Source organism: Marmota flaviventris, chromosome 1, assembly GCF_047511675.1.
Source record: "Marmota flaviventris isolate mMarFla1 chromosome 1, mMarFla1.hap1, whole genome shotgun sequence".
Classification (NCBI taxonomy): domain Eukaryota; kingdom Metazoa; phylum Chordata; class Mammalia; order Rodentia; family Sciuridae; genus Marmota; species Marmota flaviventris.
Window position 1 is genome coordinate 118,585,119 of NC_092498.1, and position 27,601 is coordinate 118,612,719.

The following is a 27,601-nucleotide window of genomic DNA, read 5'->3' on the forward strand; positions in this document are numbered from 1 at the left end:
ACCCCTAAATTCTGTGTGTATTGCAAACGTTTGGAGCTTTATCAAGCTTGACTTATTGGTCCTTAGAGCTGTGGACTCTGGTCTAATGCTGCTTGAATCCTGCATCTTGAAAGTCATGTTGTAACTCCAGGAACTGGATGTAACAAGAGAGGAGCCGATATGCGCCCCCCCCCCCAAAAAAAATCAGTGTTACTCACACAGTTACAAAAGAACCAGAGGTGTTTTCTCACTCTGTTATTAGTCCTTGGTTTCTTTGGTAAATGAAAATGTCGACCTGGTTAATAGCATTTACCCCAAAGTGAAGTTTTAAATGGGAAATCCCTGGGACACTTGGGGGCTGAGGAGATACTTACCTGAGGACTCTGCCCCCTTGTTTTTCATGATTTGCAAGTAAGTCCCAAACTCATGATTCAAAACCACATGAAACCATGTACCAGAAGAGAAACACAACTGGTCAGTTAAAAGCCCTCAGTCTCATTGATTCAAACTTTCTAAAAAAATCATTAACTTTCACATTAGTAAACAATTCAGAGAAGTGAATTCCAACTGGCAAGTTGGAAGTGGGGGTAGGGGAAACACTGTGTGGTAGAAATTGAAATTGGAGGTCTTTCTCTGGAAGGCAGTGTGGGAATGTATTTTTAGAGTTGTTAGTGCACCCACAGTCTGACATAGATAATTCCAAACAGGGAAATGGTTCTAAATACAAATCTAAGTTAATGAACAAATATACACACACACTCACCAGTACTTTTCATGTTAGAAACAACCCTGTTTATAAATAGGAGATTGTTAAAAGAAATGACAATACATTCAAGATAATGAAATGCTCTGTGGTTGTTCAGGATAGAGGGCCAGACTCAGTGGTGCACACCTGTAATCCCAGCTACTTGGGCAGCTAAGGCAGGAGAAAACGATTAAGTTCAAGGCTCTGTCTCAAAAATTTTAAAAAGTTGGAGGGGGGCTGTGGATGCAGCTCAGTGGTGGAATGCCCCAGGGTTCAATCCCTAATACAAATTAATTAATTAATTAAGCAGACCCATATGGGCAATTCTGAAATAGGCTCCAATATATACTTGGTAGAAACAGAACAGGTACTTGAGTATGCAGAGTCAGGATGGATAAACTGTCCAAGGAGAATCTGGGGACTGAAGGAGGGAGCCTAGATTTTCACAAATCAGCCTTTTATACTCTGGAATTTTACCACGTGCATGTGGCACTTCACAGACAAAATAAACAAAATCCCAATCTTCTTAAAAACTAGAATTGCGGTCCTTATTCACTTCCTGGCAGCCTTGTGCCAAGGAATTTCCCAGTATAGATGAATCAAACCATCTCCCTCTTCCCACATCATCAAATAGGTGGAAGCAAGTCAGCTGTCCCATGATGTTCCCAAGAAAGGAGAGGGGACCACTACATTTTATCTTCCCATCTAGAACAGAAGGATCTCTGCCTAGGAAACAAGACTGCATTCAGCAAAGCTGAGGCCAACCTCAGCTTAATAAGCACATCCAGAAGTTGAAGCTAGGAATCCAGTCTTCATTTCTGTGTGTACTAAGGACACTGAAGCTGAAAACTTCAGTGAAGATGGCGAGATGAGGAAGAAGACTTTGAAGACAGTTTAAAGCCACATGGTAGAAAAAAATGAAGAGGAAAGTGCTGATTTCACTGAGGAGAACACAGACTGAGTTTGGGAGTCTCACCAGTACAAGTTTATACTATTGCATTTTGATAACATGTAAGTAAAAAACTTGAGTATTATCTTCCAGTAAAAACGCAGAACCAACTTCTTTTTAGATTAAAACAGTAGTTTTGTGAACAAAAATGGACCACTTGCTACCTGGGGTAAACAGAGCTGGATGAAAAGGAATCAACAGCTCAGGAAACCCCCCAAGAGTCTTGGAGGATGTTCCAAAAAAGACATATTTTAGCCCTCTCCCAGGGATATGGTTTGGGGAAGCCCAAAACCCAACAGTCACAGGTGCTTCCATGAACAAGTGGGGAAAGACCTTGGATTTTCAATGTGGCTGGTGTGGCTCCCCACTGTTTCTCCATCTCCTGCGGAACTCACTTGGCAGCAGACTGGCTGGCCACTGCTGGCCTGGGCAATAGATGGTTTAAAAAAAAAAAAAAAAAACCAAGGTGGTTTGAATCATAGATCAGTCATAAAAGGTCACACACAGTTCTTGTGCCAACAGAGGCCCCAAATAGAAGTGGGAAGAGTTAGGGGAAATGGAACCAGAATTATTCCTACAGTCAGAGAAAACTCAGCAACTCTTGCCTGTCTGACCCTGAGTTGTTACTTGAGGGACTGTGACTGGACAATGAGGGAAGGCCAGGTGTGCTTTTCCTGCAGAGCTGCTTTTGAAGTCCCTGCAGTCAGGGGCTCCCTGACCCTTCTGACTCCCCTAGAGCAGGGACTGTGCAGGGGCTCCATGGGGCCCAGCAGAGGGAAGAAATAAGAATAACAGCCGTAGGCACTCCTGAGGCAGCCACAGACGGAGGCCTCTGCCAACTCAGCACCAGGGGTCTTTCACGCACCTGAGGATTCCTTTGGAATTAAACACTCCTAAGTGCTGCTACCCAGGTAGAGATCTAACTAGGCTATCTACTCTTCAACCAGGACTCAAGCTGGAAAACCTCCTTGTCCATGGTAACTGAGAAAAATCACTTCTTCATCACTTCTTCAGAGAGAACTTGGTGGATGGGGAAGCAAATTAACCAGAATCTCATAGCCATGAGCTGAGATGGGAGCTGCAAGAGGAGCATCCCTCTGACTCTAGGAGGCCATGCTGCTCTGGTGAATTCACCTCCCACACCTCTGTCCCTCAGCTCTCCACATTGTTCAACCACCCCCACCCCTGGAGCTGGTCCAACTTCTGGATGGTGTGCTAACCCTGTATTGAGGAGCCGGGAGCAGCAACCTAGGGTGGCAAAAGTATCCTTTGCCAAAGAATCACACAAAAAAAGTATGGTCTCACAGCAGGCACAGCATTTTGTTTCTTTTAAAAAATAAATATTTATAAACTTAGGGAGGAAGATTCAAAGAATCAGAGTATCTTTCCCTCCAAAAGCACAAATGTCCCACGTGAGTTAAACCAAGGTTAAGTCTACCAACCCATGAATGAAATCCCCCTCCCCGGAAACTGCTGTGTTGAGGGGTGGGTAGGCAAGGGAGCTGATCTCTCGCTCCTGGCCCCTCAGTCTCCCTTGGTGATGAGGTCCTCGATGTAGGCATCCAGCTCATCATCTGTGTTGATGTCTATGTCCTGCAACAGAGCGGGGCAGGGATCAGCCAGGGCCAGAAAGTGTTGTTGTTGTTGTGTGTGGGGGGGTGCCTCTCCACCCTTCTCCCAGTTCCTGGCGTTAAGCCCAGAGTCCCCTCCCCATGATGCACTCCACCCTGGCTGCCAGGCTCGCTCCTGTCCTGATCATTTCCCCCATCCCCACCTCAGATGATGCCCAGATTTCTTCCTTCTGCTCTACTGTTCCACTTCCTTAGACGAGTGTTTCCCTTAGTGTTGCCCACTTCTGTCATCACCCCAATCAATGTCTAGGCCATCACCATTTCTTACAGACAACTGTGTGAACTTACATGTTCCCTGGTTCTAACCTCCACCCCTCCAACCAACTGGAGTATCATAATGAAAATTGGACCAGGCCACATCCCTCCAATGACTCCCTACTGCCACCTTCATAAAAGTCCTTGTACTTCTTTTATCCACAACTCCCACTCAGGCTGAGTCCTGATCATTTTCCCTCATTTCTCACTCTTTTATTTTCCCTCATTTTTCACTCTTTGTCTTCTACCCTGACAAGTGACCTCACACACTGTCCACCATTAGTAGCTCTGTCTCTTCCTCCAGACACAGAGCAGGCCCCCTCGGTATTCACTGCCTGGAATAAGGGGCACTCCCCACTTCTGTACTACCCAATCCCATCTGGGCATCATCTGAAAAAACAAGACTTTTGTAGACTGGAGGGTTCTCAAAGCAGGCTATACATTGGAATGTCTGAATAAGGGACAATGTTCAGTGGGTCTGGCTGGGATGAGGCCCAGGCAGCCACACCACCTCAAGCCCTCCTGGTCAGGATGCAGTGCAGCCAGGGTTGGAACCACAGATTCCTGTGAGTGGATAGAATCCAGTGAGAAGGGAGCAGGAGATGCCCAGGCCCCCCTCCCTGAGAGACCAGGTGGTCCAACTGCAATGAGAGGGCTGCCTGGCTCACCTCCTGCACCTTTTGCAGGAGTGCCACGATGTTGGTCCTCAGCTTCTGCAGCTTCTCCTCTGTCTCACGGAGTTTCCTCTCGGAGGTGCGCAGGCTTTCCTCAGAGGCCTTGGCTCTTGAGTCAGCACGGCTTTGATAGGAATGGCACAGATTCTGGAGCCCTACTTCATACTGCTTGAAGTACTCTTTCTGTGGAGGGAAGGGTGAAGGCAAGATGAGTTTCTGAGGGTTCCCCAGTGCCCTATACACTGGATTCCATCCCTGGCACCACATAAAAACAAAATATATATAAAAAAAAGAAAAAGAAACCTCTCAATGCTGGTAGCTCATGTGTCTTTATAAGAAATAACCTCCTCTTAGCTCTTAGGCTACCCCTGGTCGGAAGCAGAGTAAATCATGTTATAAATATGACCTAATTAGAATATTAATATTGTTTTTTGTTTACACTGAGATTCCATGTAACATTTCATTTGAAACAGGCATGTTGCTGCCTTTTCAAAGATCTTGACAAACTGCTAATTAACAGTAACTACTAGGCTGGGGTTGTGGCTCAGCAGTAGAGTGCTCGCCTAGCACATGCGAGGCCCTGGGTTCGATCCTCAGCATGACATAAATATATAGAATAAAGCTATTATGTCCAACTACAACTAAAAAATAAAAACAACCCCCCCCCCCAATAAAAAACAATAACTACCACCCCATGGGTTTCAAGTCCTCAAGGGACATAGTAAAAAAAGTTTGATGTTGCAAAAATATTTACTACACAAATCTGCAGTTGGTAGATGCTTGCTGGAACAGTAATCCTGGTGTCCTTTTTTTGCCATCTGGAATAGTAAAAATAACCCCTCCTGGGCTGTTGGTATAGCTCAGTGGTAGAGCACTTGCCTAGCATGCACAAAGCCCTGGGTTCAATCCCCAATCCCGCATTATAAAAAATTATCCCTCCTATTTTATTCATGGCTGCCATCTGCCATACCATTTTGCTGAGTGCTTTACCTGTGTGCTGAGTGCTTTACCTGTGTGATCATGTCCTTATCCAAGAGTTAAATGTGAAGGTCTTTCTCCTTTGGACCTAGGGAGACCAGCTGCCCATCTAGAAGGGCACTGGGGGGTAGGCGAGTGCTCTACCTCTGAGCCACAATCCCAGCCCCACATTGAAAAGTTTCTGATTCTGTTTTAAAAACTATAACCAGCAAGTATATAACTAAGAATCTAAACTTTTCAAACCAAGATGACTAGATATATTTCATGTTTTGCACACCCAAAAAAATACTTACGTTGGCAGCTCAAAATAAATAAGCCAATTCCAAAACATTAAAATTCACAATGTCAGGGCAACCATGATTGATACTAGTTTCTTTAAAAAACAAACAAAAAAACCTTTTTACTTTAAATTCACAAACAGCTGTTTGTTTCATTAGTTTTTTTGTTGTTGACATTTTTTATTTTTTAATGGTACTTGAATCTAATATTTACAGGGCCTCTAAATGGAACTTTTAGGCTGGCATGATAGGAAAAAAGAACAAATATTTACAGACTGACAGAGACAAAATGAACCTAGATTCTTTTATACCAAAGAAAGTTTGATTTCTGACATTATAACCAGGAGATTAAAGTTGTACACTGTTATTATACCTCATTTTATAAAAATAAGTTACATACTATTTTTAGAGTTAGACACTCACACTGACTTTGCAGTGGGCACTGTTGCTCAGCCCCAAACAGAGGTCCTGCTGTACCAAGCCACTGCTGAGTTTGGCAACAACTTTAAGCCAAAAGAAACAAATCTGACTGACAAGAAGATGACAGACAGACCTAGCCATCCTATCTCCTGGGATTTGCATAAAGCACCCAAAGCCTAAACAAGGGCAAAAGCTGAAGCATGCATGGAGCATTCTGTGAAGACACCGTCCTAAGTCTGTTCTAGCTCCTCACTTTGCAGGGAGAGCAAGGCAGCACTGTAAGGAGAGAAAGATGATCTATCCTAAGAAGTGCCTGGGTTCAAATTTGGGCTCTGTCACTAAGAGACTACCTCTCCTGAGTCAGTTTCTTCCACACCTAGCTTATCTCATTTTTTTTTCAAAGTAGAAAGGAGATAAAACCCCGTATTTTTCTCTCTGGCAAACTACATTAAGCACACAGCTATTACATGAAAGCCCCAAATCTTGAACATACTTATCCTGAAATCTCTATTTTAATCCTCTTCCCTTCCCTAGATCACTGAGCTATTCCTAATACCACTTTCTGAGTATGAGTCCTAGACCCCTATTCTCAAGAGAGTCCTAACTGACTCTCTTTCATCTATACCTATACACTACACAGCCCTAGAAATATGGTGTTGATACTTCCAATGCAGCACAAAGCTTATTACCTTCCTAACACTTGCCACTAAAATAATTCCCCACAGGCCTGAGACACACAGCAAGGATGAATAATTGCCACAGAGACTGTGTGGCCTGCATACCTTCAATTATTTGCTAATGGGCCCTCTACAGAAAAACACTGTTGGCCCCTACTCTAGACATGGTTCATTATTAATTATTTCTTCAGCTCGAGCCTTTGCTGGCTGGCCTCCATTTTCTACAGAGGTTAAGTCAGCATGACTATATTAGATTGACCCAAGATGCTTCACTTCCTATTCTCAGCTCACCTTACAACCTGTTTCTGTGACCCCGTCCTTTCAGCCCACCAGCCTTTTTTTAAAAAAAATTTTTTTTAGTTTTAGGTGGACACAATGTCTTTATTTTTACGTGGTGCTGAGAATCGAACACAGTGCCTCAAGCATGCTAGGCGAGCGTGCTACCACTTGAGCCACATCCCCAGTCCCCTGAGCCTTTTTGTTCACAAAAGTCCCAGCCTCAGACATCACCCTTCACCTACATAGGCAGGCATTTGCAAAAGCCCTTGTTTTCTTTGCACTGAGTCGTTTCCACCCCCACCCTCAGTTTCCCGCTGCCACAACACTTGTGAAGATCTTGGCCTCATGACCAGATACCTGGTCTTAGTTTAAGCAGAACTGCTCACTACGAGGTCCAGCAGAGGACCTTCTAAAAGAGGCAATAAATCAACAACACTTGCTGGGCTACATAAGCCCTAATACTGATCTCCACATTCCACAAGCTTCTCTCTACCTCCCTGCCAGTTTCACATTTTAGCCACTCTGATTCTAAACTCATTGCTGTTGCTTAGAACAGGTTTACTCCTCTGCTAGAGTAAAGGCAAAGGGATATACCTGTCATAAAAACCAAGCCTAGTAGCACTCATAAGGGGGGCTAACCTCCACATATGTTGGGGTAGAGTTGCTCTGCACACCAGTAAACCACTTTTCTCACAACATAAAGTCTTCCCTGCTCAGAAGAAGAAAGGGAAGCTGGCTAAGGTGGGGCATGTAACTAAGAGCAATCACAAGACTGTTCACAACAAGACTGGGGCAAGTACGGGGGTACAAAATCAAAGATCAGGCCAGACTCACCAGGGGAAAAGATATTAGCTCATCTGAATTCATAGCACTCAGTTCCTTCTTAGAGATGGGGAAACTCGGAGGCAGGAAATACCGTAAGCAATTCCTAAGAAATAAAGTAGCGACAGGAACTCAGAATGGCATGGAAAGAGAGCTATTGCTAGTCTTGAGTTAAAAAAAAAAAAAAAAAAGAAAAGAAAAGAAACATACCGGAGAATCTGGACCAGCAAGTCAATTGTCTCATGGTTGGTGTTTGGGGCAGTGGTATCAGGCTCAATGCGGATGCAGTCAGAGGTGGAGGGCTCTGCCATGGCTACAGCCTGCTGGGCCACTACGGCCTCCTCTTCCTCCCCACCCTCTTGCTGTGTGTCAGGGCTCTGATACTCTGGAGAGGGTGGCTTCATCAGCCGCACATCTTCACTGCCTTTCTCCACCCTATGGGGGACACAGAGCTTACGTTATATCTGTCCCAGACTCTTAGAATAAGCTACTAGAAGGGAAGCCAGAGGCCTCTCCTCCCCATGCCCTAACTTCTATCATTCTGTCTTCCCGGAAGGGGTCCTTACCAGCGATCTCTTGGAGTCGTATCTGTGGGCACATAGTCAAATTTCACCTTCCACCGTACCACATTCTTGCCCACCTCCACAGCTGTGACACGGCCTGTGTACCACTCTCTGTTCACACGTACCTCCACATGCAGCCCTTTATCTGAGAATTTGGAAAGAAGTGAGAATCAAGAGAACTAGAGTCTTCCATTCAGCCACCTTAAGAAAGGTAGTCCTCAAGGCTTGGAGGACAGAAGCCCCTAAATGCTGTCACCCTCACTGCATCTTAGTTTACTTCTCCCTCTTTAGAAAAAGAATGCCAAAAAGCACGAGGATGAGTGACAACCAGCAACAAATATCAAGGAATTAGTGTTAAAAGTAATCACAAAACAGGGTTGAGAGATGTGGCTCAGTGGTAAAGCACTCACCTAGCATGTGCAAGACACTACACTCAATAATTACCACCACACACACACACACACACACACACACACACACACATGCACAAAAAGGAGGAGAGGGTTCTATCTTTAGAATTATCTCTGAGATTAGATTAGGATCCTGAGTACAGAGCCCAAGCCCAGGAATGATAACCCAAACTTTCAAAAATAAACTGATGCTTGCAAAAGATCTACACTCCTACCCACAGGTTTCTAGGGACCTCCCCAAACTCACCTTTCTGAGCTTTCTTGAGGTCAGCTGGGTCCTCTTCCCCAGCACTGTCTGACAACTGTAAGAAAAAGACACTGTTAGAGGCATTCCTAGTGCCTCCTGAAAAGATGACTTGTATTACTGGCTACCCAGGGTCTCACTGTCACCTTCATGGTACAGTTTAAATCACTCTCTAAATTCACCTTTATAAATAAGACAGAAGGCAAGGAACAGAATGTCACAGACACAGAGAAGTGAAGTGATTCTAACCCACTGATGTGTACCAGTGTAACTAAAGGCCCGGGAATAAAGATCCTGCAATGGCATCAAACTTCTATTCATCTGAGTCCTTCAAAGAGCAACTAGGCTTGTGAAAAGGCTCTTGGAGTTAGGTAACAGAGATGGTGACAGTGGCTGCACCAGAGGGGCAGAGCGGGGCACAGTCTTGACCAGACTGTTTGCAGGTTTTCCAGGTGCCTCTGGTGGCTGGAGAAGCCTAGAGGTACTGGCCTCTACCCGGGTTGCCAGAGCTGGCACAGACAGTGTGGGCTACAGGCCCTGGAGAGGAAGGCTCTGAGAACCTCACCTCAACCACCTACCTCATTTGATTCCTTCCTTTCCTCCTTCACAGCAAATTTGCCCCTCTTGCACCGTTCCTTCCTCTTCTCAGGCTCTTCCTCAGCTTCTTCCTCATCAGAGACCCCAAGACTCCGCTTCCGACCAGGGGTAGCCTAAAAGCAAGAGAATGGGAAAGTGAGGGGCCCTGTTCATCCCTCAAGGCACAGGAAATTTCAAGTGAACAAAGGAGCCATTCAGAGAAGGGCTTGTACTTCAACTGCAATGACATTGCTTGGTTCAAAATATAAACACCTTCTGGCCCTTGTGCCATGAGGACCTTTGCTCAAAGTTGTCATGGAAGAAGCCTCTTGGTTCATTCACTGCTTAGGCACCTAGCCAGCTAGCTATGACCTCTCTGATATACACTAACCATTGCCACAGCTGCCAAGGCTGTGATCTGGTTGCCAACCCATGCCTACATGTGAGAAGCCCATGGAGATGATTAAAATTCATGGAGACCAAAGCTCAGGGGAGCAGGGAAAAACCTGTGGACAAGGTACCAATTTATACTATGACCCTGACCAAATCTCTTAGCTATGTAGACTCCCCGTCGTTGGAATCAACAGAAAAGCTCTCGATTTAATGTTCTTCCTTCAGTTCCCTTACCACGGCTTTAACACAGAGTAATTCCATTCCTACAGCACTAGTAATAGGTTAGGGCTTGGGAGAGGGTAAAGCATCTCACCGGGGAGAGTTTAATAGGTGGCTCTGGCTTCTTGACCACTGGAGTCTTGATGGCTTTGGGGGCAGGGACCTCCCGAAGGCTCTTGGAGTTAGGTAACAGAGATGGTGACAGTGGCTGCACCAGAGGGGCAGAGCGGGGCACAGTCTTGACCAGACTGTTTGCAGGTTTTCGAGGTGCCTCTGGTGGCTGGAGAAGCCTAGAGGTACTGGCCTCTACCCGGGCTGCCAGAGCAGGTGGCTTTGGAAGGCTGTTGATGACAGGGGCTTTTCGAGTTTGGCTGGCTGGTCTGGAAGTCTGCAGGGAAGGAGGTCTGCTCGGGGCATTCTTGATCACAGCAGGTAAAGGGGGTGACCGAGGACGCTGAGGTCTCCGCGCAGGTTCCTATAAAAAGCCCACAGAGAATGAGAACATTGATCCTGTCCTGGGACACCTAAGAAAGAGTCCCTTCTCATGCTCCCAGACTTTTACCTCAGTGGAAGGTCTGGTGGTCACTTCCAAGGGCAATTTCTTCAGGTCAGCTTGGGAGCGGATGGGTGTGGTTTTCTGGAAGGCAAATATGATGATAAAAGTTTTCTGCATATCTCGATACAAATCAATTTTTGGGGAATCATCACTATGTGTCTGGGACAGTGGGCAAATAAAAAGAAAACCTGGGTTACAGTCCTAGTTCTACAAGCCTCCATTCTCATCAAGAAGATGAAAAATACATAAACACTAAAATATGAGCAAATTGACACTGTGATTAATCCAGCAAGTGAGAGACTTGGGAAAGTATCTATAGACTGAATTTCTATCAAAGGAATCAAAAAAACCTAATAGACGTGTGAAACTCGGACAAGGCCAGAAAAGACATGTGGGACTCAGTAGAGAGGCACATATTAAGACACTTCATGTTAGTGAGAGTATGTCTACAGACAAAGCAGCCAGAAAGGAAAAAAAGCTTTTATAATAAAATATAAAATAATGAAACGTATCTAGAAAAAAGGGACAAACCAAGGAAAAAAAGAGGAATGAAGACCTAGAGATTCTAAAAGAAACATAAGTGGACACAGGAAAAAAGTCCAATGTTACACATAAGAAATAAAAATTTTAAGATACATATCTCTGCCTATTTATTTGTAAAAACATTTGAAAATGATACTCTTATATTGGTAAAGAATAGAAATTAAGCCAGGTGCAGTGGCACATACCTGTAATCTCAGCTACTTGAGAGGATGAGACAGGAGGATCATAAGTTCAAGGCCAGCCTCAGCAATTCAGTGAGACTTTTATCTCACAAAAAATAAATTAAAAAGACTAGGGGGTACAGTTTACTGGTTGAGCACTTGCCTAGCATGCAAGAGGTACTAGGTTCAATTTCTAGGATTACTGGGGGTGGGAGGCTGAAAAAATAGAAATTAAATAATCTTCTGAAGGGTAACTTCATATGACTTATTTAAAAAGCCACCAATTTTTTCTTTTTTTTTTGGTACTGGGGATTAAACCCAGTAGCACTTCACCATTGAGCTACATCACTAACCCTTTTGATCCTAAGACAAATTCTCACTAAGTTGTTGAGACTGGTCTTGCAATCCTCCTGCCTTGGCCTCCCCAGTCATTGGGATTACAGGCATGCATGCACCATTGTGCCTAGCTAAAGCCATACAATTTTTCAAACTCTTTTTCTATTTCATTTCTAGAAAATTACCAAGAAAAAGAAATACATGTGTGTGTGTGTGTCATTAAATACATAGGTGGCATAATCTTCATACCTTTTTAAAAAATATATTTTTTTTTTAGTTGTAGATGGACACAATGACTTTATTTTTTTATTTGTGTGGTGCTGAGGATCGAACCCAGTGCCTCACATGTGATAGGTGAGTGCTCTACCACTGAGCCACAACCCCAACCCATAATCTCCATACTTTTATGAAAAATATAATTGTAATTATATATATTACATTTAGGTATTTGTGAAAAAACTGGAAGGATATTTAATGTGGTTAATTCTACAACAGGATGTTTTCTCGAGTTTTTCATCCATCCTAAATAAACTGGACTACTTTGGAGTATATAAACAAAATAGTTTTTTTGAAAGAATAAGCAAGGCATACTTGAAAAACAGAGCCTGCAATCTAGGGTTGGAAAGCCTTGACCAGCATACATGGGTGAGTGGAGGGCAAAATTGACAGTGGGTCCAAGGAAGACCCTATACAGGCTGGTTCTGCCCACTGCCCACACACCTGAAGGGCCTCTAACTTCTCCTGCTGCTGGCGGATTTTTTCTGTTAGCTGTTTCTGCTTCTCTTCCTGGGTTTTCAGGTCCTTTTTGAATGTCCCCAGGGGAACCTTTTGCTTCTGTTCAGAAGCCTCGCACCTGTAAAGAGAAAAAGCTAGGGAGGCCATGGCAAGACAAAGCTCCAGCAGGGCAGGGACTTTTCTCCTCAGCCAACCCTGCTTTCTCTCAAAGAAGAAACCTCCTCAGAACTCTCAAGGCATGAAACTGGCATGCACTGCAGGACATGTGTCTATTCTTCCTTTTTGGGCATTTACTAAGTACAGCAAGCCAGAGATAAGGATGTGAGCACTGGTCTCAAGAAATGTAGTAAATTATTTACCCAAAGAGTGGAGAAATAGTGAGGAAAAAAGGGTGGTAGATTATTCACAATCTCCGTGTTAGAAAAAGTGCTCACCGGTCCTGCTCAGGATCAGGGTTCATGGAACAAACCCAGGTGTCAGGGTAATCTTTTTCCACTGAACTCAACTGGAAGGGGAGGGTCCTCCACTTCAGACACAAATCTGTGACATGGAAAACACCCACGTTAGCCACACCCCATTAATAATATCTGGAATCCAGGCTCCTCACAGCCAGACCCAAGACAAGGATGCCCCAGACTATCCACACAAAGATCTTTTCTTTAGTGCCAATTCTGCCTGTCCTTACAGAACAGTAATTTTTCTCAGAGACAATAATTCTAGCAAAGATGAAAATAAATAAATACCCCAAACCCCTCCTCCTCCAACTGGATCCTGGTTCAGTCATGCACTCACATTAGAAATATGGTACCAAACCCACTGAGCCTGGACCCAACTATGACAAGACAAACCTGAAAGGTTAGGTGACCTTCTGCCTCATTCAGCAGGGTCAGGAGAAACTGGCACAGCCTTAAGACTGAGCTTGCAAAACTTATCAACAAACAGACATATCCCTAGAATTAGATCCATGAACATTAGTCAAGTCAGGAGGTCAGCATGCAGATAAAAAGGAAGCCGGAGTGGTCAAAGACTACAATGGAAAGGATTCAGGAGGAGGGTTCCAACCACCCCAACTCACCACACTGAATGGTGGTGGGGATTTCCATAGCTCTCCGGCGTTTGTATCGCAACTCACTGGATGGGGGCTGGTTCCAGTTGGCAGAGAGATAGCCAAACTCATCCCAGAACTTGATGATTCCACGCTGGGCTAGAAGGCAACACCCACAATCACATTAGTAGTCAGCCTTGCCCTCTTCCTAAACTCACCCTTTCCAGCCACAAGAGCCTCTTAAGGCTGAAGAAAAAAGAGAACGACCAAAGGCCTAGCAGTCCAGTCCCATTACCAATGGCAATGTCCTTCCAATACTGTGCCAGGTGCTCCCCCATAGCCCGCAGCAGGTGCCGGTACTCCTTGGCATCAGCAAAGTCCTGCTTGTTGTGTGTAGGTTCTAGGACCAAGTAGGGCACATCGACAACTCCAACAACCCCTCCACATGCCCTGCAAAGAGAATGAGGACACAGTCCTGTCATCTCAGTTGCCAAAACCCTCCTGCCATCCTCCTTGGTCTAGAAAGCTCCACTTGGTTAGTACTCACATGCCCCCTTCCAATTGTGGGCCCACTTTCTCATACATCTTTATCAGGCGACTACAGTTATAGATGAACATGCCATCTAGGTCCCGGTGTTCAATGTTGACCCCAAAAACAAAATTCAGTTCCTTAGGTTCTTTGAGTGCTCTAAGAACAATGACCAAAAATTAATTAATTACAGGCAAATCTATTCATTAGCATACAAATACCATGGAAATGAAGAGTGTTAAGCTTAAACCTATGTGATCTAGTAGTCTCGCAGCACACTGTGCAAAAACTCAAAGCTTCCCTAATTAAAAGCATATGATTCTGACTTTCTGAATAAAAAAACAGGGACAAGTTTTTGTATGAATGAGTTATTGAGAAGCTGCTGCAAATCTCCACAAAGATAGACACATGGTAGAAATAAACACAGGTTGTCTTCATACCTCCCCCCAAACTCCACTAATGTGATAGTAAATTAATTTTTTAATTTAGGCAAAAATTCACAAAACACATGAAAGAAGACACCATTATGTTGATTAATGTCAACAAAATACTGGATGCCTGAAAAGCAGACGAGCAATGAAAGGATGAAGACTGAAGTAACCTGCAGGCATAGGAATTTACACCCCAGAAAGGCTCTAGACATGAAGCTGGGACAAAGGACAAGGGGATAATTTAGTGAACCAGGACAAACGAATATTCTAAATTTTAAAAATCTACAAAACTCAATATATAGCATTACTCCACATTTGTAAATAGCAAGAAGAGAACAAATTATGAATGTATATATGTGCAACACAAAAAACTAAGAGTAGGTTATCACCAGATGATAAAAGCATAAATTGCTGAGACTGGCCTTGAAAATGTGATCCTCCTGCCCCAGCCTCCTGAGTCACTGGGATTACAGACATGAACCAGTGTGCCTAACTTAGAATTGCATTTCTTAAATGTTTTGTATTTTTCAAGTTCTATACAATGAGCATTTTGTATATCTATTTTTTCCACCTTTTGGTGGTACTGGGGATTGAACTAGGACTTCACAAATATTCTATCAATGAGCTATACCCTCAGCCCTTGTACATCCATTGAAAGAAAGAGCAGGACACAGTGGTGCATGCCTATATCACTAGCCACTTGTGAGGCTGAGGCAGGAAGATTCCAAGTTCAAGGCCAGTTTCAAAATAAAAACTTATAAAGGGCTTGGGACATAGCTCAGTGGCAAAATGCCCCTGGGTTAAATCCTCAGTAATGAGATAAAAAAGAAAAAACGAAGGAAGTAAAGAAGGAAGGTGAGATAACTGCTGGTGAGGACAGTTAAGTGTTCAAGGTGCCAGCTTTGCCTTGCCTTTTGTAGGCTTAGGGAAGAGCTGGAAATTCAATGTAAAACCTTTCCCCTGCAGGGATATTTGTAAAGCATTTGGAATCACAATATTGTCTTTCTCAAAGTAGTCTTGGTGACAGAATGGCAACCTTCAAAAGCTACATCATTATAAAAGTTCGAAGGACAGCTCCCTCACCGCTGCTTGGCCTCCTTGATCCTCTTCTTGACATCAGCTTCTCTGCGCAGAGTAATGGCTGTATTCTGGACCTGTCGCAACATGACCTGGACACACACATCAGGATCAGGTAAGCAGAGGAGGTACTCTGGGCCCCAGGAGGTATATTATGACACTACATATAAAATTCTATTACTCTAAAACCACACCCAGAGATTTATCTTTTTCCTACAGAAAATGATCCCTACTGGGGACAAATTTAAAAGCTGTATTTTGCTCGACCAGGCTCACATGGTAAGGGATCGTAAGTGCCAGATATGCTGGAGAGGAGCTGAATGGTATGAGGCCTTACCCTTGAGTCCCGAGTGAGATCTCCACCCAGGCGTACTTCTAATGTCCGAGCTTTGCTCTCTGCCTCCCGGGCTTTCTCTTCAGCTGAAACCCAGAAGAAACAACAATAAAGAATTCAAAGGTTCAAAACTCTCTTCCCTCCTGGATCCACAGAGCAGTCCCTGCTATACAAAAAGTGTATACACCAGCAAGGAAAAGGCCAGCTGGTGAGGAACATTGGAACAGCCCTTCCAGCCTAGACTACAGGATTACTTCAGAAAGGAAAATGTGAAGCAGGTACTATTTACACATAAGACATGCTTTTCAAACTTCCAAATGAATCAGAACAGGTAAAACAAAACAAACACCCAAGGCAATTCAAATTGAGCTGGAGGCCAAAAGAAATTTTCAGCCTATCATTAGCCATCAAGCAGCCAAAAATCTCTAAGAAGTCCTGGTATCCCTGGTGAGAGACCTTGAGATTTCTGCCCTGGAGTCAGATAAACAAATTTCACAAGTATTTGGATCAAAGATCAGTGTGGGATTCTTCACCCTGGGCAAGCGAAAGAGTTGAAAGTATTTTAGATAAGGCTCTAAAAATGGCAGAAGAGAGTAGAATTTAGAGAAAAAAGTACTGAGGGAGCTGGATATGGGGAAAGAGTTGGATAGGAACTGGACCAAGGCTCAGGAGAACAGCCTTAATCCTAGACCCCTGCTTTGGCTCTCAGCAGTGTTCTCCCAAGGGACTCCCATCCCATGCTCTCCTCCTACATAGGAAATGGCATTACCAATTCGTGCTACATGCTCTGCTTTCTTCACCTCCTGCTCGGCACGGGTCTTGAAACGGCTTGACGTGTACTTGTACATCCTGAACAATGGAAAAAGCAACTTGAGTACCGAGCCAGTAGGGCATGCAGCCAACCCAAGCAGCTCAGAAAGTACCCTGGCCCCTTTTGATGAAACAAATCCGAACTAATTTTACCGAACAAATTCAATTCCTTACTCCACTTGCCCCTTGGCCTCTGCTTTGGTTTTTTGTTTGTTTTTGTTCCTTTTTAAATATTTTTAGTTGTAGAAGAACACAATACCTTTGTTTATTTATTTTTATGTGTTTCTTAAGATCAAACCCACTTCCTTCATACATGCAAGGCAAGTGCTCTATGACTGAGCTACAACCCCAGCCCTTTGTTTTTAATGTTCACCAGGGTGTCATTAATCTCACAGCAGAGACAAACCTCAGTAAAAAGACTGAGCCTTTGCTTTCCTGTGGAGCGTTCTAAAGGTCCCTTGACCCTAAAACTGAGAGACTACAATAGCTGTGCCACCCTCCACATATCAGAAAGCATTATATTGCTTGACAAGCTTAGATGGCTGAACTCCCCAACCTATCAGCCACTTGTCCCTCCCTCAGGACTGAGCAGTGACTCAGATTAAAGGCCCCAACACAACCAGCACTGTCAGAGCCTCTCATACTGAATTACTCCCAACAATTCCCCCAAAAAACTCAGCCAGGCTCCAGCCCCAGTCAAGGTGGACAGGCCCCTACCTGGGCTTGTATAGGCAGCAAGAGAGCCTCTTGGTCTGCACCTTGTGCCCATGGATGAAGATCCTCATGCGGGGATCAATATAGAGCACAGCAGCATAGGCTCGGAAGGAGCGTCGCTCTGGCTTCCTGGAGGCAGCAAGAACAGAGTAGTGCTATCACCTACCCCTATCCCCGAATCCTAACCAAGGTCCCCACTGTAGGCCCTTTACCTTTCCACCTTATATTTTAGCTTTTCTTGCCACCCTGATGGGATGCTCCCTCGCATGGGTACCACAACCTGCCCCCTCTTGTGTCCCCAAGCATAGGTGTCCCCCACAGCTCTTGTGTCCCCAAGCACAGGTGTTCCCCACAGACTTCACCTAGCCCTACCACTGCCCTACTGTGGACCCCTGGATAATTCCTCTCCCCTCCCAGGTCTCAGTTTCTTCTTCTGTCAAATCAAGGAGGTGAAACAGGGGATCATTAATCCTTTCTTTAAGCTTTGCTAAGGAGCTATTGTCCTGTTGCCATGTGCCAAGCAGGCATGTGCTCTCAGTTGCATAAACTCTAATACTGCCACTGAGAGAAGAGCAGGGAATAAGCTCTCTTCTCTTATGCTGAAGCCACCTCCTAAGAGAATAAAGACTAGTTCTAGGACATGCCTCCCTTCCCAGTCACACTCACGTGCCCTCTGGGGAGGTTTCTGCCATCTGGATATCTCTTGGATTTGAGATTATGTCTAGTTCAGGCTCTCCGTTATCCATTAGTTTGAGATTAAAGATGATCACCAGTGTTCCTGAAGAACAGAAATCTTCCTTTTGTTCTGCCAGGCACTCCTGGCCCATGCCCACACTACTTGTGGCCTTGGATCTCCCAGATTCTAGGGCATGAGGCTCAAAGCCTGCTTACCACTGTCCCCAGGAATCTTCATGAACTGGGTCATCACTTCCTCCTCTGTGCGGAAAGGAGAGTACTTGTAGATGAGTTCTGTCTCGATGGCAAACTTCTCCACATTGTCTGTGACAGGTTCCCGGGTCCGAGTATTCCAGGTAGGCAATGGAACAATCACCTTTGGAGTAAGCACAGATAGAAGCTGTGAAACCCCAAAACAGGCTTCCCCAAAAATATACAGCTATTTTCTCTCTTCCTCAGTGGTTCCACATTGCCCAGAACTTAGGCCTAAGCTCAGAAGTCTGGAGGCTCTGTGGCTTCTGCCACTTCCAAAGACTCAACCTCTGGGATATTTCCTCTCAAGATGTGCTGGCTTCTGCCCCACAGTTCTCTAAATGGGCAGTTCCCTCTTTGGCATGACCCTAGCCATTATATTAATTTGGTAAAAATATTTGTAATTATCTAATAAATCTAAAGACACATAATAGAACCTATAAATCAGCAATCCCACTCCAGGGTAAATGCCTAGAAAAAAAAATTGTGCAAACGTATCAGTAACTAGGCCGATAGCACATGCCTATAATTCAGCTACTTAGGAGGCTAAGGATTGCAAATTTGAGGCCAGCCCCAGCAACTTAACAAGACCCTGTCTCAAAAAAAAAAAAAGTGTCAGTAAACATATACAGGAATAACACAAACATCCACTATATAGAGGCTAAATTAAACTGATATATTTACACAATGGAATACTCTGCACTGATAAAAATGAACAAAACAGCTAGTATTATCAACATGGATGAATCTCATAAATAAAATGTTATAAAAAAATATAAAAAAACCCTGCAGTCCAAGTCCATTTACATAAAACTCATAAATGGGCAGATGTAAACTACTATTTAGATATACACACACAGATAACAAACTGTAGACAAAAAGAAACGATCATCCCAAAAGTTACCTGAAGGTTGTTCCTTCAGGATGCAACAAGGAATATGATTGGTGAAGGCTCACAGAGGGTTTCTAACATTGGTCCATAGTGGCGACTGCACGGTTGTTTGTTTTAAAATTATTCTTTCAACTCTGTGTGTGTGTGTGTGTGTGTGTGTGTGTATTAATGCCTTCTTCCACATATATGGAACTTAGAATTATACCTAAGTAATATTTTTTAAAATCCTATTCTGTCTTCAAAAACCTTACCTCAAATACTCCCTAGTGGATTCACTGTGCCCTTCCCCCTTCCTCTGAGCCAGCAGTCCCTTGTAGAGCTCAGCAGAGGGCTGACTGAAGGAATTCTCTCAACACAGCAAAGCAGTTGAGGCACCTCAGGGATTCAAACCAGTTGGCCCACCCTCAGGACAAAGAGACTCTCTATCTGAAGTGCCAGGAAGATAAACTGTTAAGAGACACCACTGATTTCTAAGCTTTGCACTGAAAGTATTCAACCATGGGGCTGGTTTGGACACATTCCTCCTCAGCCAAACATGATCTTATTTTGAAATCTTGGCTGAGTTCACACTAGAGTACAATCCAAAATAGTGACCTTCCAGCACCAAGTAAGGAAGAGTTTTCAACCTAGCTTTTCTACCAAGGGAACTGATTTCCATTTGCGTACTATGAACTTGTACCTGCACTTTTTATCTCCCAATCTTTACAACAGTCCTAGGTGATACTGGCATCACTTTAAACCATGGCCACTTACTTCCAATGGCACCCATTCCTCCTATTAAGTCAATTCTCTTTCAGTTACAATGTAACCTCTCTCCCAGTTTACTTCCTACCTTTCTAGTTACCCTTCTTTGTCCTTTGCCACTTTCTCCTTCCTCTGAACTTTCAACGTTAGCCTGCCTAAATCCCAGGTCCTCTTCTCACTCCACTCTCTCCTTCAGAGCCCAGAGCCCAGACCTCCCACAACTCCAGATCTAGACTTGACTTTGCATGTCTGGAACAAATTTACACTAACCCCTTCACATGCCCCACTTCTATTCCCCACTCTGCTCCAGGTAGCCCACTGTCCCCACGGACTCCTTTTAGGCCCTGCCACACCAAAACCATAAATCACCCACCACCCCTCTCATCCTTTTTCACCCTTCCCTGATCAATCTCCACATCTGTAGATCCAACATCCTAAACAGATAATGACTCCATCTATGTCTCTTACCTCCCTGGTATGAGTCCCAACAGCCTACCACAACCAGGGCCTATCAGGTAGTTCACTCTAATACTTGGACCAGGAAACATTCCCAAACATCCCAATCCAAGCAAGGTTCTTCCATCCTACCTTCTCCAGGAAGCCTGCTCTTTTTCAACTGTAGTGCATCCCTCAATCCAAGTATGCCAAATGAACTAATGTACTGCACCAAAAAGGAAAACAAATCCACTGGCTTGCTAAGTAAAGACAAGAAAAGACACTCTGCTATTCACAGCATGAACTAGTTTGCTGTGACTAAACAGGACCAGAACAAATTCAATCACACCTAAGCAACAGAGAGGAATTAAACTGAAACTGTGAATTCAACTTTCTGCTTAGTGACACCCATGGACTTCTTTCTACAGAACCTCTCAGGCCCTTTTCTCAAGCTCTTACCTCCATTACACATGAAAGGAGGTAAGAATCCAGTTTGAGACTAGATAGACCAGAGAACTTCCCTAATCCCCTCAATAAGAATACATATGAACAGATACATGAGTTACCAGGTCACAAAAAGAATCAATTAATTATACTACAAAAATGTTTTAAAGTAAAAATATTCTGGATTAACCCAATTTTCCAACATAGCAATAATCACTGGAGTGTGTAGCAGCCACTCCAAAAGTGAAACTAAATAGCAGTTGCCATTTAATAACAAGCTCATGCCAATGTTTTCTATACACTCATTTGTTTCACTATCTGCCCAGACCTTGAAGATTGTGTGACTTGTAGTTTCTGACAAAGGTAGTAACAACAACATAGTTCCTCAAAAGGAAAATATTCTCAAAGCCCATTCCACAAAATCACTATCATCAAATGGGAAAGACATTGTTATTCCCATTATTACCATTAGCTACAATCTCTACCCAGAGTCAGGGAAGCCCAAAATACTCTCCCTTATAACATAGCTCTCCATGGTGACACCCTCCACAGATGGATTCAAGCTGAAGATCTGGAGGAGCTGCAAATCCAACTCTTGATTTCTGCCATTTAACAGTTTCATTCTCAGAAACAAGACAGCTGTTTTCTAAGTGCTTTGAAATTTCACTTCCTCTCATATTATCATTTCTCTTACCTCTTCAACCAATTCATTCAACCAGATAAGCCTGTGACAGAGGCAAGTGCATCAATCCAACAACCCCAGAGAGCCCAGCACTATAAAGGCCTATGGACACAGCCTGGGCAGACTCAGGAAATGTGGTGTAGTGACTCAGACCACAAAGATGGAACCTACTTCATCAATGCCTTCTTCTTCATGAAAAGTACGAGACAGGAAGAGGCAAGTCATGGTGTCTTCCTTCTTGGTGAAGAGGATAAAATCCTTCCCAATGCGCATTGAGCCCCTGAAAGGGAAACAAGAAAACCAGTTGTTGTCCAAGAGATTCAAAGCTTATCTGCAAAAAGACTAACCTCACCCTCTGGATATGATTGAAACTGCCTCTATAAAGGGCTCTTCTGAAGGCCTCCTTAGGTCCCAGCACCTGAGCTGAGCTCCACAGCCTTTGTTTCCTCTCCCAATTGTTCAACACTTTTTGCTTTGCTTTTCTGATAAGCCTGTAATTCCTCCATCTTTTCCTACAACCTTCTCATCCACACTTACCCTCCATACAGAGCTCTCTTGCCATCCTTCTAAAGTTCAGTAGTTGTAGACCCATAAGCCCCCAGTAAGTCTCACTCCCAGCCTGTTACAATAAAGCTAACAAGTAACCCTGTGCCCTCAAGTTCCAGGTTCATTCCAGTCACACAAAAGTTGCTGTGTCTCTGATTGTACCACCAGCAGATCTCAGTAACTGATACCTTCACCATATTGACTTCTATATGGGCCACACCCAGTTTTCATCCTGTCCTTTCTTCACTGATCCAAGTTCCCCTCCCGTGAAATCCTCAAACAGCAGCAACATCCTGGAACAGCCCAGTGTCTATGCCTACAAGTCCTTCAAAATCCAGTATGAACCCACGGCTCAGCCAAACTTAGGTCCTAACAAAATAGAATTCTCAATAACCAGGAGGCTTGCAACTGGATTATAACCCATAATTATAGCCATCTTCTATCTCAGAATTGCTTTGCCACCTCAAGCTCATTAGGACACATGCAGGTCCTTACTTTTGGATGCAAGTGGTTTCTGGGAACTGTGCCTTGAAGATTTCCACAAAGCAAAAGTATGAGTAGAACCTAGTGCTTCCTTCCTGTTTGGCCATGTTAAATTTTCTGAGGAGCAAGCAGAGACAGGTCTTTCCAGCCAACATGGAGCAGAGCAGAAGCATGAAGCACCACTGGGAGGACTGCCCATTCAACAATGAAGCTGTTTAGCTCCTTTCTTCTTCTGAACAGCTTCTGGGATTTTATGGCTATTATCTCATTAGTCCTCAAAACACCCCCGGGAGATGACGGAGGTAGGAAGCCTCATTACTGTCTTCTGTGTACAAAAACAAACCAGACTGGCATGCCAAGCACATAAATGAATGTCATGCCCCATTTCCCCAAACACTCAGGAAAACTCCCAGGACACTCTCCAGAGATGCCCTAGGGGCTGCCAAGTCCTGTTTCTCCTCCAGCAACCAAGGTTCTGGCAGGGCTCCTTCCCCTCAATTTCAGTCCTCCTCCCTGAAGACTGCAGGTAGCAAAAGGAAACACATTATCTTACTTTCTGGCAAAACTTGCCCTTACTCTAACATGGTAAAAACTCTCTTTGAGTCTCTTTCTTCCCTCTGTTTTTTATCTTGACCAGAGAGCCTGAATGATAAGAACCCCAAAACACCATCTCTCTGGTGGCTTTTCTGCTTCTCTGCCTAACTCTGCCACAAATCACCTCATCCTGAAACTTTCAATTTCTGAAACTGATTTCAAAATGACTAAACTGCCTACTCTGAACACTAGATGGCTCCATTTCAATGGGACCTTCACTAGTCTACTGGATATGCTAACGACAACACTCTCAACTTCTATAAAAGTTCCTTTCCAGACTTCTAAGCACTTTCATAATGAGTCACATTTCATTTACTCCTGAACCTCCATGTGAGGAATAAGGTCGAAGTTAGAACTCAACTACTTAAGAAGCTGAGGAAGGAGGATCACAGGTTTAAAGCCAGCCTGGGCAACTTAGCAAGACCATACATGTCTTTAAAAAAAAAAAAAATGCAAATATTTTTGTAAAAAGGGCTGGGAGTAAAAAGTTCATTGGTAGAGCACTTGCCTAGCATGAAAATGGCCCTGGGTTCAATCCCTAGTACCTAGAAAGAAAATCCCCATTTTCTAAACTAGAAAACACATTCAGAAAGGTAAAACTGAACCCAGAGAACTAACAGGACCAGATAGGAGGCATCTGACCCTACGATCCAGGTAGGAAATCAAGATTTCCCACCAGTGTAAAAGACCTATGTGGGGTAGTTACAGCACCTGTATCAGAATTCTCTGGGGAAAGTCAAGCATGGTGGCACATGCCTATAATCCCAGCTATTTGGGAGACTGAGTCTAAACAATTATGAGTTTGAGAACAGCTTGGGCAACACAGCAAGACCGCATCTCAAACGGGGTGGGGGCGGGGGGAGGTGCCACGGCACATGCCTATAATCCCAGTAGCTCTTGAGGCTGAAACAGAAGCATCTCAGGTTCAAAGCCAGCCTCATCAACAGGGCAAGGTGCTAAGCAACTCAGTGAGACCCTGTCTCTAAATAAAATACAAAACAGAGCTGGGGATGTGTGGCTCAGTGGTTGAGTGCCCAGGGTTTAATCCCTGGAATCAAAAAAAAAAAAAAAAAAGAAGAAGAAGAAGAATCCTCTGGGGAAGATTCCTAGTGATTCATCATCATCACAGGTGATTCATTTCATCTGCAAAAAAAAAAAGCACGCGCACACACACACACACACACACACACACAGATCCCTAGGTCTTACCCAGAAATCCATTATAGAATGATCCCAAGAAAAATAAAATAAGAAACCAAAACCAGGCTAGGGATTCTCACAGCAATGATGCATAATCCTTAACCTATTTGGCATGCCTTATAATTGCAACTTACAAAGAGGAAACCAAAGCTCACAGAGGTAAGTTTAAACCTTAAGTTTGTCTGACTGAAATGGAATGGACAGCAGCTCCAGTTTTGCAGTCAAAAACACCTGGTTCATAGCCCTGCTCTGTATGTAGACAAGTCATTTCCCTCCTATAAACCTGTTTTTTTCAGCTGAAAATAACAGCAGCTACACATCATAGGCTACAGTGGGAAATAAATGAGATCAACCATTTTTTAGCACAGTGCCTTGCAAATGGTAAAAGCTTATTATCATTACATCTGCCCTGAGAGAGAAATCACAAAGTCTAGGAAGAGACCCCTAAAAATCTCTTTGGAAGTACTTTCTCTCTTCTCCATATCCAAAGCACACTGCATGTGAGGCCCAACCAAGGCTACTGGCAGATTAAACCATCATCCTCTCAAATAAAATGTTTCCACAGCAAAACTTGAAATGTGACTCATAATTCCATTTGCACAAACTCCAATTCCATTAAATCTTATTTCATCCAAAGGTATGTGCAGCTGGAAGTGAGCATTTCAGAAATAGAAACCTTTCTCTTGGGGCTTCACTCAAAACCAGAACAACACATTCCAAACACTAACCAAGTGGAAACCAAGGGCAGAGAAAGAAGTCCCAAGGGAATTGAAGATAGTAGGTAGGTTCCTGCTATAGGCCCTTACAGGACATGTGCACTGAAAAGCATCCTCCAGGTGTGAGGGCGTGTGTGTGTATGTGTGAGGGCATGGGTGTATGTGTGTGTGTGTGTGTGTGTGTGTGTGTGTCTCAATTCCCATGCCTGACACAAAACATAACATGCACCAGGGGCTCAGTTAAACAGCTACACCTTAAGCAACACCATTTCCGACATATCTTGGTGCCACAAGAGAACCACCCACATCCTCAACCAAAGGATAAAAATAAGAATTTCCAAAGGAGAGGTACAGTTAAAATACAGTGTCAAGAGAAACCCATAGCCTCTCCCACCCCAATTTGTTTGGATGTGCATACTTTTCAATCTGTGAAGCAAAGTCACAAACCACTGTTCCTGATTCTCCTACTGTTCCAGAGTTAGAGGTATAGAAGGACAAGAGGAAGGACAGCAGGACAGCACCATTTGATTTTGTGTTGAGCCCTGTGATAGGCTTCTAGTATACCTACGATTTTAACCCATTCCCGTACTGCCCAATCTGGGTAGACTCAGGTGTTCGTTTGGCCGACTTGCCAAACTGGATTACACTGGCAGCATCACCTGAAGCAGCAAACACAAGAGAAAGTTAATACTTAGCATTTCTCTCCCAAGACCTTCAAAGTGAAATGTCTGAGACTTGTTAAGTTCAAGCATGGTTGTGTGTCTGCTAAAAAACTCCAAGGAAATTTGCAACCATGAGGCAAACTAAGGTAACCTTTGCCTGCCTGTCAGTACCAACACTGTGACCTGTTCTCTGTTAGCTGAAATGGTAAACAGACTGGGAAAGGCCTTGGTAGTTCTGGTTCCAGGATGTTGTGCAAGTTGATAAATACAGTATCAAGATACAAGTAACCTGACTGACTTCAGGCTGCCATTTAGATCCCATCTCCCATGTCAGGCCAAGACCTGACAAATACATAGAGGAATTAAGTCAGAGACTTCTTACTCCTCAGGTGGATTTGTTAGTTACAATAGTGAGGCCACAGAAAAACAAGTTTACTTAATCAGTGTTTTGTAAAAATGGTTATATCCTCCTCCAAAGAAACAATCATCTCATCACTTACTTGGATCCATTCCTGCTCCATCATCCAAAAAGCAAAGCATAAATCCTCCTCGAAGGTCCTCTCGTCTTTCTGTAAAAGAAGTAGCTGCCTTTACTAGGCTGTTATCCACTAGAGGGTGGTAATGTGGGCATGAATGGAAGGTAGATCAGTGTGAAGTTTGCTCAGGTCAAACCTACCTTCTACTTCTAATAGCCCTAGCTAGTGCAAATTAAACTTCAGGTCCCCAGAGGGTGTGAATTACCACCAAAGGTTCTCCAGTGTGTTCTCCTTCATAACAAAAATTGAGAGAATCTATAACAAGCATAGGGACTACTGGTCCACAATAAAAACCACTGAATTTGCATATATTTCACTCAAACCTCAGTCATCTTCTGCCTCTTTCTACTTAGATTACTCTCACAACTTTCCCATACTATGGACCCTAGACATGTAAGTACTCTACTACACATTGTACCTCATCAACTCTGCTCCAACTCACCAGCGTACCTTCCTTTGTGAATTAAGTCTGGGATATTCTTCAGGCTAAGTAATGAAGCCAGACATAATATAGATACAGTAATAACATAGAATACAGTCATCTAAAAGATGAATTACTGTCTATATATGACCATCCCCGGGCTAACTACAGTTTCTGAGCTATCTGTATTCACTGTTACATCCCCTGCTAGCTATGGATCCTTGAAAGGGTATGATGACACAAGGTGCAGCAAGAAATGCTTGGTTCCCAGCTAGACCTGCCTGACTGGAAGGAAGAACAGTCCTTCAATAAGATACACAGCAACTGTGGCAGGGCTTCCTGGCCAACAGAAAGGGAATACAACAAGACTACTGCTGCAGTTTCAGTGGTTAGAAGAATCTCTTCTTTAGGCAGCTGCCCTGTACAGTAGCAAGTGGTAACCCAAAGTAGTCTGGGTCCAGCATGTCAGACAATGAAGAAGAGATTCTCAAATAGGGACAGGGGATATACTAGATTCCTAGGTGCCTTCTGACTCAACAATGGTGCAATGGAGGTGCAATGGAGGAACTAGTTTTAGAATTGGGGAAGTGCATGAAAGAGGGAAGGATTTAAAACAGAGATAGAGGCAGAGGACTCACACAAGCCACAAAAAGAAGCACTAAGGCCAATCTCCCTAGTATAGATGTTGTTCACAGCCCACTGCTTGGCAAAGAAATAAAAGTAGCACTTCTACTAAAAGGAAGAGGACAAGCCCAACACTGCTTTGGAGCCTGGCCCCTAACAGAGGATTTTTTAAATCTTACCCAAGCTGCAGTTCACCAACTTTGTACAACTATCTATACTGACAAATCTCAGTTTAAAATGCTCTTTGTCCTCCCCTCAGGCTAAAATTCAGGTGAGTCATGACTGCTCACTATTAAAAAGACCAGTTAATGCAATTTAAAATACTATTTCAG

General features: G+C 43.8%; 1 protein-coding gene across 3 annotated transcripts in view; it reads right to left on the bottom strand.

Moving 5' to 3' along the window:
* Positions 1-2,967: 2,967 nt before the first annotated feature.
* Morc2 (MORC family CW-type zinc finger 2) overlaps positions 2,968-27,601 on the bottom strand; it is a 38,253-nt gene continuing 13,619 nt past the window's right edge. The window contains exons 4-26 of one of the 3 annotated variants that reach the window (XM_027953432.3): positions 26,189-26,257; positions 25,595-25,685; positions 21,659-21,767; positions 18,255-18,414; positions 18,030-18,141; positions 17,367-17,492; positions 16,609-16,688; positions 15,843-15,925; positions 15,512-15,597; positions 14,016-14,156; positions 13,764-13,918; positions 13,499-13,627; positions 12,858-12,963; positions 12,409-12,541; positions 10,655-10,729; positions 10,187-10,567; positions 9,483-9,614; positions 8,908-8,962; positions 8,254-8,395; positions 7,898-8,122; positions 7,700-7,793; positions 4,237-4,416; positions 2,968-3,266 (exon numbers count right to left, since the gene is read on the bottom strand). In XM_027953432.3, the coding sequence (XP_027809233.1) occupies positions 3,198-3,266; positions 4,237-4,416; positions 7,700-7,793; positions 7,898-8,122; positions 8,254-8,395; positions 8,908-8,962; positions 9,483-9,614; positions 10,187-10,567; positions 10,655-10,729; positions 12,409-12,541; positions 12,858-12,963; positions 13,499-13,627; positions 13,764-13,918; positions 14,016-14,156; positions 15,512-15,597; positions 15,843-15,925; positions 16,609-16,688; positions 17,367-17,492; positions 18,030-18,141; positions 18,255-18,414; positions 21,659-21,767; positions 25,595-25,685; positions 26,189-26,257 (2,933 nt within the window). In that variant the 3' untranslated portion in view covers positions 2,968-3,197. Of the gene's footprint in view, positions 3,267-4,227; positions 4,417-7,699; positions 7,794-7,897; positions 8,123-8,253; positions 8,396-8,907; positions 8,963-9,482; positions 9,615-10,186; positions 10,568-10,654; positions 10,730-12,408; positions 12,542-12,857; positions 12,964-13,498; positions 13,628-13,763; positions 13,919-14,015; positions 14,157-15,511; positions 15,598-15,842; positions 15,926-16,608; positions 16,689-17,366; positions 17,493-18,029; positions 18,142-18,254; positions 18,415-21,658; positions 21,768-22,528; positions 22,639-25,594; positions 25,686-26,188; positions 26,258-27,601 lie in introns of those variants that run through there. The other 2 variants (XM_027953431.3, XM_071615332.1) reach the window with 2 other exon arrangements.